At 41.5% G+C, this 14673-nt stretch overlaps 2 protein-coding genes across 18 annotated transcripts; one reads left to right on the forward strand and one right to left on the reverse strand.

Moving 5' to 3' along the window:
• Positions 1–1192: 1192 nt before the first annotated feature.
• Positions 1193–8643, reverse strand: LOC117845173 (ABC transporter B family member 11). The gene is made up of 12 exons (XM_034726118.2): positions 8191–8643; positions 7317–7371; positions 6254–6429; positions 5614–5835; positions 5285–5523; positions 4658–5183; positions 4281–4554; positions 3556–4183; positions 3227–3455; positions 2880–3146; positions 2522–2785; positions 1193–2105 (listed from the first exon to the last, which is right to left on the reverse strand). Exons 1-12 carry the CDS (start codon positions 8407–8409, stop codon positions 1455–1457), a joined length of 3750 nt encoding a protein of 1249 aa, XP_034582009.1. The 5' UTR covers positions 8410–8643; the 3' UTR covers positions 1193–1454.
• A 517-nt stretch (positions 8644–9160) lies between these two features.
• On the forward strand, positions 9161–14279 carry LOC117848077 (uncharacterized). Of its 17 annotated transcripts, none has more exons than XM_034729458.2 (12): positions 9165–9776; positions 9910–10079; positions 10208–10390; positions 10468–10616; positions 10693–11736; positions 12377–12452; positions 12783–12848; positions 12932–13130; positions 13219–13335; positions 13404–13663; positions 13729–13804; positions 13899–14279. In XM_034729458.2, exons 6-12 carry the CDS (start codon positions 12439–12441, stop codon positions 14022–14024), a joined length of 858 nt encoding a protein of 285 aa, XP_034585349.1. In that variant the 5' UTR covers positions 9165–9776; positions 9910–10079; positions 10208–10390; positions 10468–10616; positions 10693–11736; positions 12377–12438; the 3' UTR covers positions 14025–14279. The 17 variants fall into 17 exon arrangements, with proteins under 17 accessions (XP_034585364.1, XP_034585368.1, XP_034585375.1 ...); XM_034729398.2 differs by having other exon boundaries at positions 9166–9776; positions 12519–12848; XM_034729390.2 differs by having other exon boundaries at positions 9166–9776; positions 10693–11491; positions 11606–11736; positions 12377–12848.
• The last annotated feature ends 394 nt before the right edge of the window (positions 14280–14673 follow it).

The following is a 14673-nucleotide window of genomic DNA, read 5'->3' on the forward strand; positions in this document are numbered from 1 at the left end:
TCTATTTTGACTTGAGCATATTCAAGTCTTATGGCCGATAGTATTGTATTGCCCTTAGAAAAAAAAATGGCCGACGTATGTTCATCATCGCCCAGAGATAATTTTGGTCTGCAAGAATATTTTATGGCACGCATGCTTTGCCAAAAAATAGGGGAGCATATGTTGATGACCAAAATTGACACAATGTAGGTTTTTCTGGGCAGTTTGGGAAAACTGGCCAAGCCGGTTTTGGAAACTTTGTCAAATCCCAATTTGGATTCCACCATTGCGTAGAGCTCATCGTTAGAAATAGGCTAAGCCAGTTTTGTTGTAAACCGAGTAGGATTTGGAGATTCGTGTAGGATTTGATTTGTAAACAATCTCTAAGCGGGATAAGAGCTCCCTACCCTGTAAATATAAAGGGCCACGACCGGTTGAGGGGACCCAGTCGATCAAACACAAACAAATATACTACTTTTATCTTTTTTACCTTTCTTCCTTTGCCCTAGCTTTTCCAATCTCATACGTGATGTTCTTCCTTCATCTCTACAACATTTGAGGATGCTGTAGGCGGCCTGCCGACCCTAGAGTAACTCTACGTGCACCAGACCTGACGGGGTTCCTCCCAAATAGGTGTTTGCATGCCGTCGCGATTTCTCAAACCAGCTTGGCCGGTTTTAGCAGGGCCGTGAGGTGTGATCCGTTTGCGATCCACATATTCTAGTGCTTTCGGTGTGTAAACCGGATCTCGGGTCAACAGCTCGGCGTGGCGTGGATGCAGTCACACAAAAGCAGTAGATGAACCTGCAGTAGTGCCAGAAGAAGTGAAGAGCTACTAACATGAGACGTGGAGCCGGGAGCTGTGCGTGATCCGCGATGACTTCTGCTCACCGGGAAGGAACATGTAGAAGCCGATCCTCAAGGAGTGCTCAAGGAGCGGTCCAAGTAAATTCAATGCCACCATGGACAAGAGATCCAGCGGACACAGCCACACAGGGCACCTGATGTTGGCAAAACCAGTTTTGATTGAGTCCAAAGGTGAAAATTAAATTGGTTTTGGAAGGAGGTTAAGTAAATGGTTTCATAATTTAAGGGGCAGTTTTGATAGTCCAAAGGTGCAAAAAGTTGATTTTGGAAGAGGGTCCGAAACTTACGAATTCTGAAACGTGGTCGTAGGACTCGAACCAAATGTTAAACAGCCACATCACAGGCAAGTATATTGATATAAGTCATGGCTCAGAAGAGAAGGCTTATTAGTACCGAGTAAAAAGTATAGGGTACATGAGGCAAATACATATAAAGGTCGTGTAACACTCGGCTTCTTCCTGTACATGAAGTTACGTGCATATCCTTTACCTTTGAGCAAACAGTGGAAGCTTCTCTTGTAAAGACGACAAGCTAGTAACATCCTATCGTGCGATGCTTTTTGATAAACTTTAACATAGTACTGATTCGAGGAAGCAAGAGCCGGCGAGTCACGAACCGCTGCTAGACTGCAGGGCAACAAGAGACGCATATGCCCCACCTGGGAAAGCACGTAGCAGTTGCTCGTGCCGGCCCTCCTCAGCGACGATGCCGTTCTTGATAACAGCTATCTTGTCGGCTCCGGTTATGGTGGACAGCCGGTGCGCCACGATCACCGTCGTCCTGCCCACCATCAGCCTGTCCAGCGCTTCCTGCAAGGTGTGCTCTGACTCAGCATCCAGCGCACTTGTCGCCTCGTCCAGGAGCAGCACCTTGGGGTCCTTGAGGATCGCCCTTGCGATGGCAATCCGCTGCTTCTGCCCGCCAGAGAGCTGCACCCCACGCTCGCCGACGATGGTGTCGTAGCCGCTGGAGAGGGCAGAGATAAACCCATGAGCGTTGGCCGCCTCCGCCACTGCGATGATCTCTTCCTCTGAGACCTGTTCCTTCTTGCCATAAGCGATATTTGCCCTGATTGTGTCGTTGAAGAGGACGGGTTCTTGCCCGACTAGCCCCACCTGCTGCCTTAGCCAGCTGAGCTTGAGGCTCTTCAGATTCTTGCCATCTAGAAGGATCGCACCAGAGTCAGGGTCATAGAACCTCTCTATCAGTGATAGCACCGTCGATTTCCCACTTCCGCTTTCTCCGACAAGCGCAACAGTCTGCAGCAGTGATCAAGTTTGTCAGAATATTTCAGCGATCATGACTTCATGAGTTCACGAGACATTGAGATTTGCAGGAACAGCTATATTTGTTCAGGGTTTAATACCAAGAAAATTTTAGCTCTTCATGCTAATTTAGCTTGTGTAACTTCTCAGTTTATATAATCACGCTAAATTTCTATTTAGCTAGCTGCATCAACATAAAACTGTGCAATCGTTTCAGTTTCTTTTAAGGACACACCAGCATTATTTACGATGACTTCTGTTCTAGCTTAAGTCTGCTTCAGCTAAGTTGTTAGATAGTAATATTTAGAAACTCTATCAAGACTAACCAACATTTAACAAGGATATATAAAATTGATTCTAATCAAGGGAAGCAGTGGTAACATAATGCTTATCAAGAAAACAATATTCACCTTGCCAGACGGGATTCTCAAGCACAAGTCTCTGAAGATCTCCACGTCATTCCGAGCTGGGTACTTAAAGCTAACGTGCTGCAATTCTATATTACCCTGCACTGTACCTAGTGTCATTCCCTCCTCAGAGCTTGCATCAATCTTAGATTTCCGATCAATAAGCCCAAAAATAGAAAGTGCTGCATCTTCCACTTTGCTAAAATCACGAGCCATGGAACTCGACTGTGAAACCCCAACAGCCATCATGGTTAGAGCGAAGAAGACCTGCATTTTTATGAAACAGTAGATAAAATGAGTATAATAAATAACAGACAACAGAAAAAGATATGATCTAGAAGTTTTTTTTTCAGTTTTTCACCTTGAAGACTTGCCCAACGTCTGCTGTCCCATTGTGTATAAAGAGGGCTCCGACGTAAAAAGATACAGCATAAAAGCAGAAGAGCAGTGCAAACGAGAATCCATAGCCAGCACCACTTATAGCCCCTTGACGAACTCCTTGCTTCACAGGACCTTCACATTTCTTCCGGTAGTTTTCGACTATCCTCTCTTCTACACAGAACGAAGCGACAGTTCTGATATTACCGATGGCATCACTAGCAATGGTGCTTGCTTGTTCGTAGATTTTCTGCAGGCAACATCACAAATTTCAGAAAATAAGCTACACAAAGATATGAGTGACATGAAAAGAACGTTTAAACGATATACCTTGGCATCAGCACTGAAACCCCTCATAAACCTTGTTTGAGCATAGCTTTGTGCAAACACACAAGGAACAAAGCATACAACTATGCATGCTAGCTTCCAGTTTGCAACCATGGCTATCACGATGCCAACAATAGCAGTGCTTATGTTTTGCACTATCAATGCTAGGACATCTCCTGCAATGCTTCTGATAGATGCTGCATCTGTGGATAGCCTAGAGCCTATTCCACCACTGAAAAACACAAAGGACGCTGAAAACGTTAGGATGACTGAAGAAAATGGAAACTCTACAGCAGTGATGTATTCATTGTATGAGCAAGAAGAATAAATACCTGCTATTCAGAGGGTCATCAAACCATCCTATTTCCTGGTAAACAACCTGAGTAAATGATAAAGCACGTATGCGCTCAATAAGCTTTCCACCTGCCATGTAGAACATAGAGTATTGAACTGGCATGATAAGGATGGAGAGCACACCCAATGTCACATACATTTCTGCCCAGAACACTGAATCTTTTAGAAGTTTGTGTGGTGGTTCGTAGAATGTTTTGATGGCACTGGAAATCATGAGGCCAAACACAGGAAGTATAGCTCCATTGGCGGCAGCTGCAGTGCATCCTAATACAAGGATTTTAGTTTCGGGCTTATGGAGGTAGAGTAGTCGTCTGAGGACTTTCTTCCCCAATTTCACATCATCATCACCTATTTTCTCATGTTCACTTGATGAGAATGTCTGCGAATTCCTTCTGCTTCCATCCTGTGGTGAATGTATACTCATAGATCTCTCAAAGGATGGCTTTCTGCTACTATGGTCACTAATATAATTTGCAGGATAAGATGCTGTCTGTATCCTGCTGGAGTTGTCTGCATAAGCCACCTTTCTTATAGCATTGATCTCTTGAAGCCGTATCAGTTGAGAGTATGCTCCATTGGAATTCTTAATCATCTCAGCATGTGATCCTGTTGGGAAAACATTCATTTGAAAATGTGAAATCAAATTTACAAAACATCTTGTGTAATTGTTGCATTACCAAAATGACAAAAAATTCCACATTACCCTGTTCCACAAGCTGTCCACGGTGTAGCACTGATATTGTATCGGCATTTTTGACAGTGCTCAAGCGATGTGCTACAATTATGGTAGTTCTGTTCACCATGATATTATTAAGCGCCTCCTGAACTACATGCTCAGACTCAGCATCAAGCGCACTTGTAGATTCATCAAGAAGTAGTATCCTAGGGTCCTTCAAAATGGCTCTTGCAATTGCAATTCTTTGTTTCTGTCCACCAGATAGTTGTGTGCCATGCTCACCAACCATTGTATCTAGTCCCTGAGAACAGGCATCACTAATCAATTATCATCATTACCTCAAATACTGGTGGAAAAAACTGGGACTAAGACTAAAAAATAAAAGCATGGAAAATAGAGCATACATATGGTAACTTATCAATGAACTTTGTGGCATTGGCAAGCATAATAGCACTCCTGATTTCTTCCTCAGATGCACCTTTCTTTCCATACTCGATGTTTTGCCTTATTGTAGTCGTGAAAAGAATAGGCTCTTGGCTGACAAGTCCAATTTTCTGTCTTATCCAGCTAAGGTTTAGCAGCTTCAAATTGACACCATCTAAGAGAACTTGACCTGATTGTGGATCATAGAACCTTTCTACCAAGCTAATTACAGTAGACTTTCCACTTCCACTCTCCCCAACTAATGCCATTGTTGTGCCAGTCCTAATGGTGATAGAGAAGCCAGTGAAAATTGACTGCTCTGGCCTTGTAGGATAACTGAAATGGACATCTTTAAGTTCAACATCACCCATGAAGTTCTCTAATACAAGGCCACTCGTATCATGCACATCAATTTCGGGTGTTCGGTAGATTGTTGCAAACATTTTGTAAGCCGCGATCCGTCCTGATGCAAAAGCACTTACGCATGAAGAAGAATTTCCAAGAGCCCTGCAAAAATAGGAAAAGACATGGTGAGAAACGTGAAGCCAGTAGTAAAGGTACGATTTCTTTTATATTTTGAAATAATCATTGTCATTCAAGATACTGACATTGCACCAGTCATGATGGCCATTAGCACATTGATGATATATCCCCCAGTGTACCCTTTTTCAATAATTAACCTAGCACCATACCATACAGCCAACGCATAGCTGCAGAAAATAATAAGCAAAAGTGAACCAATTCCTACTCCCATAGCAATTCCCTGGTGAACTGTTGATCTGTATGATGTTTTTAAAAACTCATTGTATCTGTCAATTGCTCTCTTCTCACCAGTGAAAGATACCACCTGAAAGTGTCATAAAGCAAAATGAGTATGATCTGAAAGTGCAGCCTAGCACAATTAGTAGAACAGAGTTGCTTGTGTGATAGACATTACAGTTCTGATTGATCCAATTGTCTGTTCAACCATTTTCCCTGCTTCAGCATAGGCCATTTGGGAACGATTTGAGAGCTTTGATACGACAAGTGACATGGCTCCTGCAGAAATAACAACTGGAGGGATACTTGACAACATGACAAGGGACAGAAGCCAGCCTCTTGCAAATGCTATTATAAATCCACCTAGAAATGTTGATATCAGCTGGAGAAACTTCCCAACCTTCATAAATCACAATTCACAAGTGAGCCAAGTGGTGAGAAAAAAATGTGTTAGACAATAAAATTCTTAATAGAAGTTTTATGCATGCTATAGCTCCGGACTCCAATCCATAAATAAATTTAATAGAAACTGCCTATTGTTATGGAAAAGAACGTAAACAGGGTTCCAATCCATGAATAATTATCAGATGGTAAATGACCTTGGCATGATCCAATGGCCTTATGAATATTTTAAACCATATACTTGACCAAACTAGAGGCTCTTTGAGTGCTAAATTCAAAAAGAAACTGAAAAACTAGGGTAGTAAAGGTAGATACTTAACATTATTGCATTAAGATACTACAAGAGAATGGAGTTTCAAGTTGTTACAGCAGACAATTAAGAAAACTTAGATCCACATGAATAGACAGCAAAACACCTTTTCTCCAATGGCTTCTTGGATCAACACCGTGTCACTGGACATCCTTTCAATAATTTCTCCAGTAGATGTCTCCGTATCAAAGAAAGAAATATCTTGTCTTAGTATAGTCTCAAGGTACAGCCCACGGATACGTGCCGCCTGCCTTTCTCCAGTCACCATCCAGCATGACACCTCTGAAAGAAAAATGTTACATGAGATAGTAACACATAAATTAAAAGAAATCTGAATATGGAGATTGTATTATGACAAGCATAAAAAGATAGCTGCAGTTTCTTACTTTTGTCAAAAAAAAGATAAAAAAATGCTAATATATGTGCACTGTTATATTGGCACGCATGTGGTTGGGGCCTTGTGGGTATGGGTTTAATTACAGGGTTATACCGGGGGGTACCAGCACAGGTACAAGGAGATACCATCAAAAGTTTCAGGCTATCCAAAAGTTGGCAATTCTTCTACCACTAAACCTTTTGCTATATAGGGCAATTCATTCATCAAAGGTTTTGTTTAAGGAGCCGTGGTAACTCATAGTACCGGGCTATGATCGACTGAAAAAATTTCATTGGAAGATTTGAAAAAAAAAACATACACAAAGTTTCCTCACAATCAACTACAAATCTTTTAACAGGCAATATCAAAGTGTTTAACGTTAATGACTTAGACTAGAGCTGGGAAAATGCTAGTGATTTATGTTGGTTTACCCTTTCTAGCTATTCATGTGATCAAGCATCATAAATGAGTACATTAATTTGGATCTTGAATGTAATTTAGAGTATAGACAAAGAATTAGTTACGGAATCTCACAAACAGCTGCTGTTGCATGCTAACAGAATTGCTACTTTTCCAGCAACATGACATGCAGTTCCTCAACTTTCTTTTTAGTTTTTCGGGGTCCTATTTTGTCAACTAGCAGGAAAGAAAGTTGCATACAAGGACAACATGTCCAGTATATGTTGTAGGATCTATTGTTTGCATGAAACCACATAAACATGAATCATCTTTGCTAGAAAATAATATGCAATCACACAAACTACTTATAAGGTGTCACGTTCTTGGTACTCACGAAGAAAGCCGGCCACTCCAGAAGCTATTGCTACATATACAAATCGGACTGCAATCTGAAAAAGGAAAGTTAGGAAGACAAAAAGGTTGCTGTTAACGTGGAAAAAATATACCAACTGAGGGCAATCAATCCTTTAATTTTTTTTCTGAAAACAAAAAACCCCTCTATGAAAAAGACAGTTCACAATAATCAAACAATGCATATACAAAGTGCCATACTACCAAGACAAGTCGTAATATACATTATATAGTAAATCATGTTCTTGGATGGACGGACATAAATATGAAAGATCCCACTAGATACACATCCTATTAACTTGGAAATGCAAGTAAAGCACTTTTCTCCTAATGGACAGCTCCAATGCCCCTTAGAGTATTCAACCCCTTTGATTTAGAAAAAGAATAACTGGTAAAATTGAACATGCAGGCTTAATTTGGATTAGCAAGTCTTTTAGCTACGGATATAATTCACTACCATGAAGGTCGTTGATCAGAATGGGTTGGCATCATTTAATGTAAGAATTCAACAATGAGTTGCTAAATGTATTAGTAAGAATAAATCATGTGACGACAATCCCATCCAGAAAAAGTTTTAATACGTGCTCTGGTTAGATCTCAAAGAATTATCACGATTTGTAGAGATCGACCCTTCATGTTCCAAACCCCTTAAACCCACTTGGATTAATAGATACCGAAAAAGAAAGGAAAACTCAGGAACCTAACCTAATTATCGACGAGGGTATTCACAATAAACCAAGCACAAGATCAAACAGCAGAGCAGCGCAAGGAACAACTCAACCATGCACCCGCCAAGCCATCCATCCAGGAACGAACACAAATTAAACCACCAAAACGGGAAGGCGATGAGACCAAACCTTAGAGACGACGTGCACGATGCCAGCGCGGTTGGCGGCGCCGAACGCGTCGACGAGGTCACCCATGATGAAGGTGAGGAACGGCATCGCGAGCCCGTTGGCGACGGCCGCGGCGGCGCCCACGGCCATCATCGCCGCGTCCCGCTGGTCCGCGAACGCGAACAACCGGTGCATCGGCACCGCCTTCGCGCTTCCCCCTCCCCCGCCGCCGCCCGCCATCGATCTGCCTAGCAGCCTAGGTGACCCTAGGCCTAGAGTGCCACCACCCCCTCGGCGCGGTCGCTTTGTTGCGGCGGCGCTATGGTGTGTCGTGTGTGCATGGGCGGGTGGAGTCTTGGTGGGTTTTCTATGTGGCTCGAGTGGACTTGTCGCTGTCTTAGCTTTTGGTCCGAGATTCCGAGGAGCCCGTCCGTCTCGATCGGTTGGTTTTGTTGTGGACGGCGCTCCGCGCCTGGGGTTTTAGAGTGTTTGTGAAAGTCGACGTCAACGTCGGTTCGCTTTTCTAAACAATAGCAAGAGCACGTAACAAGAACACAAAGGCGTAATTATGAGGGGCAAATTTTTATTATCTGAAGTGATTATTTACATGAAGGTCTCCTTGGTGAACTGAGCCTGGAGTTTGAAAACAGTCCACGTAGCAATCGGATGAGAATTAGAACTCCTACACTCCTTTGCTTTTGGACTCGAAACCAGAACCAAAGTCCAGTTGTTTATCTATACCTAATATTAAAAAGGGGATGTTTCTTTCAATCCTTCAACCGTCATGATCATTTTGCGAAAAAACCCTTCAAATTTTCAGTAATCAACCCGCAGTCCAATTTTGAAGAGAGGGGAGCTTGGGCGGAGAAGAAGGGAAGAGAGGGGGTTAAGCCGAAAAAGCTTATGTTCCCCTTCTGTTCCGTCTGCGCTCCCGAAAATTATAAGATACATTGAGGATCTTTTTGCATAAACTACTTGCAGGGTGAAAATCCCCTCCCGCACGGGGCACGGTCAACCTGCCGCCGCCGATTTGCATGTCGCCATTGCCGTTCCTTTGCTCCCCTCTTCGCGGCCGCCACCTCCTCATCCCCTCCCCGCGGCCTCCTCCTCCTCCTTCCCTCCCCGCGGCCTCCTCCTCCTCCTTCCCTCCCCACACCCGGCTCCACCTCCTCGTGACGGCGGCGCTCTAGCGGCACACCGATGGCCTGCCCCTCGCCTCTCCTCTTTGCCATGGAGGGCAGCCGCGAAGGATGAGGAGAGCGGCGGCCGTCATGGGGCGGGGAGGACGACGATTCGGCGGCGCGGGGTCATGGACGGCCGCGCTGCACGGGGTTGCGGCCGGCGGCGCGGTTGGAGGCGCGTCGGGGGGCCGTGGCCGGCGGCGCGCCGGTGGCCGGAGCATGGCGGCGGCGAGGTTCAGCGTCGGAGGTAAGGATGAAGCTTTGTGGTTGCGCACGAAGAGAGGGGGTCCAGATGCGTCCCCAGCCGGCCGCTCCTACTTGGGCGGGGGAAGGAGCGGCTGCAGGAGGAGATGTGCCCACCGAGATATGGCCGCTGGCGTCGGGAATGGCCGCTGCGCACGAGGAGTCCTCCCCCCGCCCTTCCTGGTATAGCCCCACATCCCCCCCACCCCCACCACCACTCTCTCTCAGATACGTTTCGATCCGTATTGTCTGTCATAACCAACATGAAATCGAACTTGATTCGTACTCATCTTGAGCAATCTTCTAATATAAACAGAAGAGGAGGAATATCGGGCCGTCCTAAACTTTTTGGGCGCCAATCCTACTTTTGGTGGTCACGATTTCTTGACTGTAGCCCCCCGTCCGACCGTCTGTTTCGTCGTCAGCCCCAGCCAGTGAGTCCTCACGGCAGGTTCGTTCTCCAAGGTGTTCATCGTGCCAAGCTAGGTAACTAGGTGAATCTGCCTCGCTATCAGGATGGGGATGTTGTTTAACTTCTTTTATCCACTCTTATTGATGACTGCAATTGCTTATAATCTTGTTTTCTACTTTTTTCCTGGGTGTTGGATCGGTAGATTTTGGCGTGGAATAATACTCGCTTTGAGATAATGGATTTGAACATTGAAGCACCAACTGATGTGGATCTTAATGATAGGCCATTTAAAAATCAAAGTATTCTGAATCGATTGTTTCCGAATCAGATAACCAGATTGGTTGTTGTGACCCATTGGACAAAGCATATGATTATCTCCCAAAAGGTATTTGGTATTTTTTTCATTATATACATTGTTAGTTCCCTCAGTAATGATTATTCAAATTACTTTACTTTTGACAGATTATACAATGAGCGATTTTGATTTTTATGCTCAAATGGCAATTGAAACATCTTTGGAATCTGATGTACCGGTGAAGATAGACGGAATATCTGTCAAACAAAAAGAATTGTTGTGCCTGCTAGATCAAAGCAAATACGTGGAAGATGATGTATGTACGCTTTCATAAAATACTTTCTGAATATCATATCATTAATGACTGCTAATGTATCTTTTAATCTTTATAGGTAATCAGCGCATATATATGTTGTATAAAGGATAGGGCTCATCTACGAAATATGAATGATATTAAATTTTATTATGAGAATCCTTTTGTTACAGGACTGATAAAAAGAGATGGACTACTTGGAATAAATGAAGGTGGCAACTTTATTACAGAGATTGTGAAAAAAATATCTAAAACATGAAATGGTAACATCTATTTTTGTATTTTTCAATTTTACAAATTATAGGTTTGGCTTATTATATCTACTCTTATAGATAGATAATAGTGTAACCTTTGTCATAACAAGCTAATCACATGTATATATCTACTGTCCCAGATTAGGATTCCAAAATCCTGTCCTAGATTAGCAAAATCCTTTTTTTTTACTTAGTCCTCTTTATGGAACTTGCACTGGGCACTGGCTGAATTTATAAAAGTGTAAGTTTGGAAGTTTGTCGACTACCAATTGTGCTTACCACTTTGGATGCAGTTCAGCGTACCTTTCTATCTAGACTGCGATTGCATCTGCATTGTTTTACCTTTTTCTAATAAATATGATGTGGTTTTCTTTCTATATTTGCCTGAAACTCCTATTTTATATACATATAAATATTTGCCTTACCCTATTGTTGTTGGAGTTACTTTCCCCAACTGCACTGCTTTGTCCTGACGTTGTCCATTTTGAGTAGGCAATAGATTCTACTTCCAGTAAGTATAGAAGAAACACATTGGTATTTAGCTATTCTTAATGTAAAAAATTGTGAGATACATGTACTAGACTCATTATGTTGGAAGTTCCAGCGAGATGACCTCACTAAATGGTAAGTTACTATAGCATTTATCACCCTTTATTTATGTAATAACATATTCTATATGATCCACCGCACATCTCAATAGCTTTCGCTATTGGTTAATATATTCAATTTTTTTTACAGCTAAAAGGACTGCGATGACATTTGAGCTTTCTTGAAAAACAGGAAGAGTTGATTGATCATAATTGGAAAAACCTGCAAGTTACTGAATGGACGATCACAGAACAATTGGAAAAACCAATCCAGAAAGATAGGTATGCTTCAACACATTAACCTAAGGATGTTCACACTGTTAAAGCAATGTTTAAGAACCCACCAGATTGCTCCCAATAGGCAAGGGCTACAAATTATCACATCAATGCACTTGCATTTCTGAAATCATGTTTTTTTGCTGATACCTGTTTCTGAAATCATGAGGCCCTTTGTTGCATAGATTTCTGTGCACTATCTTCACATACAATTCGTTTATCAAAGGAACACAATTTCTTTTGATGCTTATGAGGTGAACCGGTAGTCTTGGCACAAAATAAAATGCTTATTTCTGCTTAAAAATAAATACTTTTCACATAATCATCTCATAGTCGATTTTCCTATTTGGTTGCCCTTTGCCACCTGTAGAGCCTGTAATATGGTTGTGCAACATGTGTCTAACAAGTCTTGTGCATGCCCAGCATGATTTTGAGACCTACCAATTAAGTCACTAAATGGATCCCGTTCTCACCCATCTTGGTCTTTTAGTTATCTCCCTATGCTGCATTAATCGTTTCCTTCTATGTTTCATCCTGGGCAACAACATGAAAATGGTCTCTTGTAGTTTATTTAATCTATATGTCATGTATCTTCTGTAAGATTCTTTGCCTTTTTTTGAATAATTATTTTTCTGTAACCATACAGCTCATCTTGTGGTCTATTTATGCTCAAGTTTATGGAATATTGGACTGGAGAGACACTATCTCATGCTATTACACAGGTATATTTTTTATAACTGATGTCATATTAAGGTTTATACTTACCCACATTCATTGGTACTTTATAGGAAGATATTAGTCAATTTAGACAGAAGTTAGCTAGCATATTGTTTTGTTGGAAAACAAACACAGCAGAAATGACTACCAAGTCTGTACAAAATCATGGTACCGAGGAAAATTCAAATGATGTTGTGATATTGGAAAGTCAAGATGATGGAATGAAATCCAAAGATTTAGAATCATTATCTGTTCATGAAATGAAATCCAAAGAATTAGTCATTATCAGATCAAAATAAATACCAGTCACTAATGTCCATTCTTTCTACAATGAGTGAGCAAGAGTTACTTGGCGGCCTTTGCGCCTACATCAAATCAATCAATTGTGCAGAAACATTGAAGTAAGCCATTTCAAATTACTACTGCTCGACATTTCCAATACAATTTAACGCATACACTATTTGATTTCCCTAAAAAATTTTAGGAAAGTATGGATCCAAAACTCCAAACCATATTCCATTACCTTGACTGTCAAAAAGCTACAAGAAATGATAAATGAGGATTTGGCCATGGACCATGATTGTTTTAATTTGGTCATACGAAAGATTATGTTCGAAAACATTGAATTAGTGAAGAAGACCAAAGGAATTGTATCAAAACATTGTCTCGACCTGCAATTTTGGGTATGTTCTTATATGTTATCATGTATCTATATACATGTACACATCCCTTTTTATCACATTTCTAAACAATTATTATTTAATTTCCTAGGTTACTACAGATTTTGGACGACCCCCGAACTACCGTAAAAACTTGGATGTGGAATGGCTAGCAGAGACCATTCGTAGCTGGCCTGGTATTTCATATAGTGTTTCAAGATGCAAAACAGTAAGGAAAATATCTCTACACCTACCACCACCGTTGTTTTCACTATTCTAACAACTTGCCAAATGCAGATTCTTATGCCAATAGAATTCAATGGTGGCTTCATTCTTATTGTACTCAATAAAGACACCAGAACACTATACATTTTGGATCCAACTCCTCTTAATCCCATTTACCAATACAACCCAAATGCAAGATATGTGAAGAAACTTTTATGGACAGCTGAATACTTACCAAAAGCCATGTCAAAAACATGCCCTGGATCTATATGGAACGAGGATATTTTCCTATGGCGTCAAATAATCATACCTGATGTTACAGTTCAGAACAGGTACTTGAATCATTTTTAGAATATTATCTATAACTTTATTTATTAAAAAATCTATCTTATACCAGGGAACTATCCGGTTATCTTGTTTCCCTCTTTATGTCCACATGGAAAGATGTAGAACTACCATTGCCAGTTTTAAAGGTCAGTACCATGGAACTTTTAAATTAATGTTGTTTTTTTAGATATACAAATTTACTGCTGTTTGTTTACATTACAAAAATTTATAATTCTGCAGGATGGGTACAAGCTCAGAAAGCGAATTTTGGGACAACTACTAATATACAAAGATAATGAATGTAAATACAATATGCCCTCCGGTGTCTTGGACTTCATAAGTTGTATCTGCAATACTCAACAGTGAAAAGAAGGAAGGTGATGTCAATATGAGTGTATCAAAATAGTGCATTGCCCTGGATTAACTTCTTGTGTTCTTGACTAGCCAAACGATTGGGTCCTCTTTTTTGCTCCTCCCAACACTTTTGTCAATAGTTCTTAGATGATGTAGCAAAAGGCGTTTTATTCAGACCATCTTTTTGTAACTGGAGAGTTTATCAAGGAACGAGTTATGTACACACTGAGATACTGTTAATTGTTTGAAAATCCCTTGTTGCTCCTATTCGAATGGTTATCATGGTTATGTTCTGGTGGATTTGTTGTCGTATGAGAATGGGTAGAATTCTGTTTTGACTGCTCCTGCGCCAATCCTTTCTAAAAGTGATCTATGTGAGTATTTTGCAACGATACAGATGTCTATGTTACTTAACCTCAAATTGTAGTCAGCCTTGCTTATGTGGCTAGACGATGGCTGTTTCTCCTTCTCCATGCGCACCGCTTGAACTAATCAATGACCAATTCATGCAGTGGGAATCTAGAAATGAATTGCAGGTTATTCATAGCTGATAGGTTGGCACTGGATTTACTTCTGCTTTGGAATTTCATTGATGCCATGCACAAGCTTACTGGCAATGGGTGTGCTAGGTAACGTTTTCATTGTGCATGGGGAGTATGAG

Source organism: Setaria viridis, chromosome 1 (assembly GCF_005286985.2).
Source record: "Setaria viridis chromosome 1, Setaria_viridis_v4.0, whole genome shotgun sequence".
Lineage (NCBI taxonomy): Eukaryota > Viridiplantae > Streptophyta > Magnoliopsida > Poales > Poaceae > Setaria > Setaria viridis.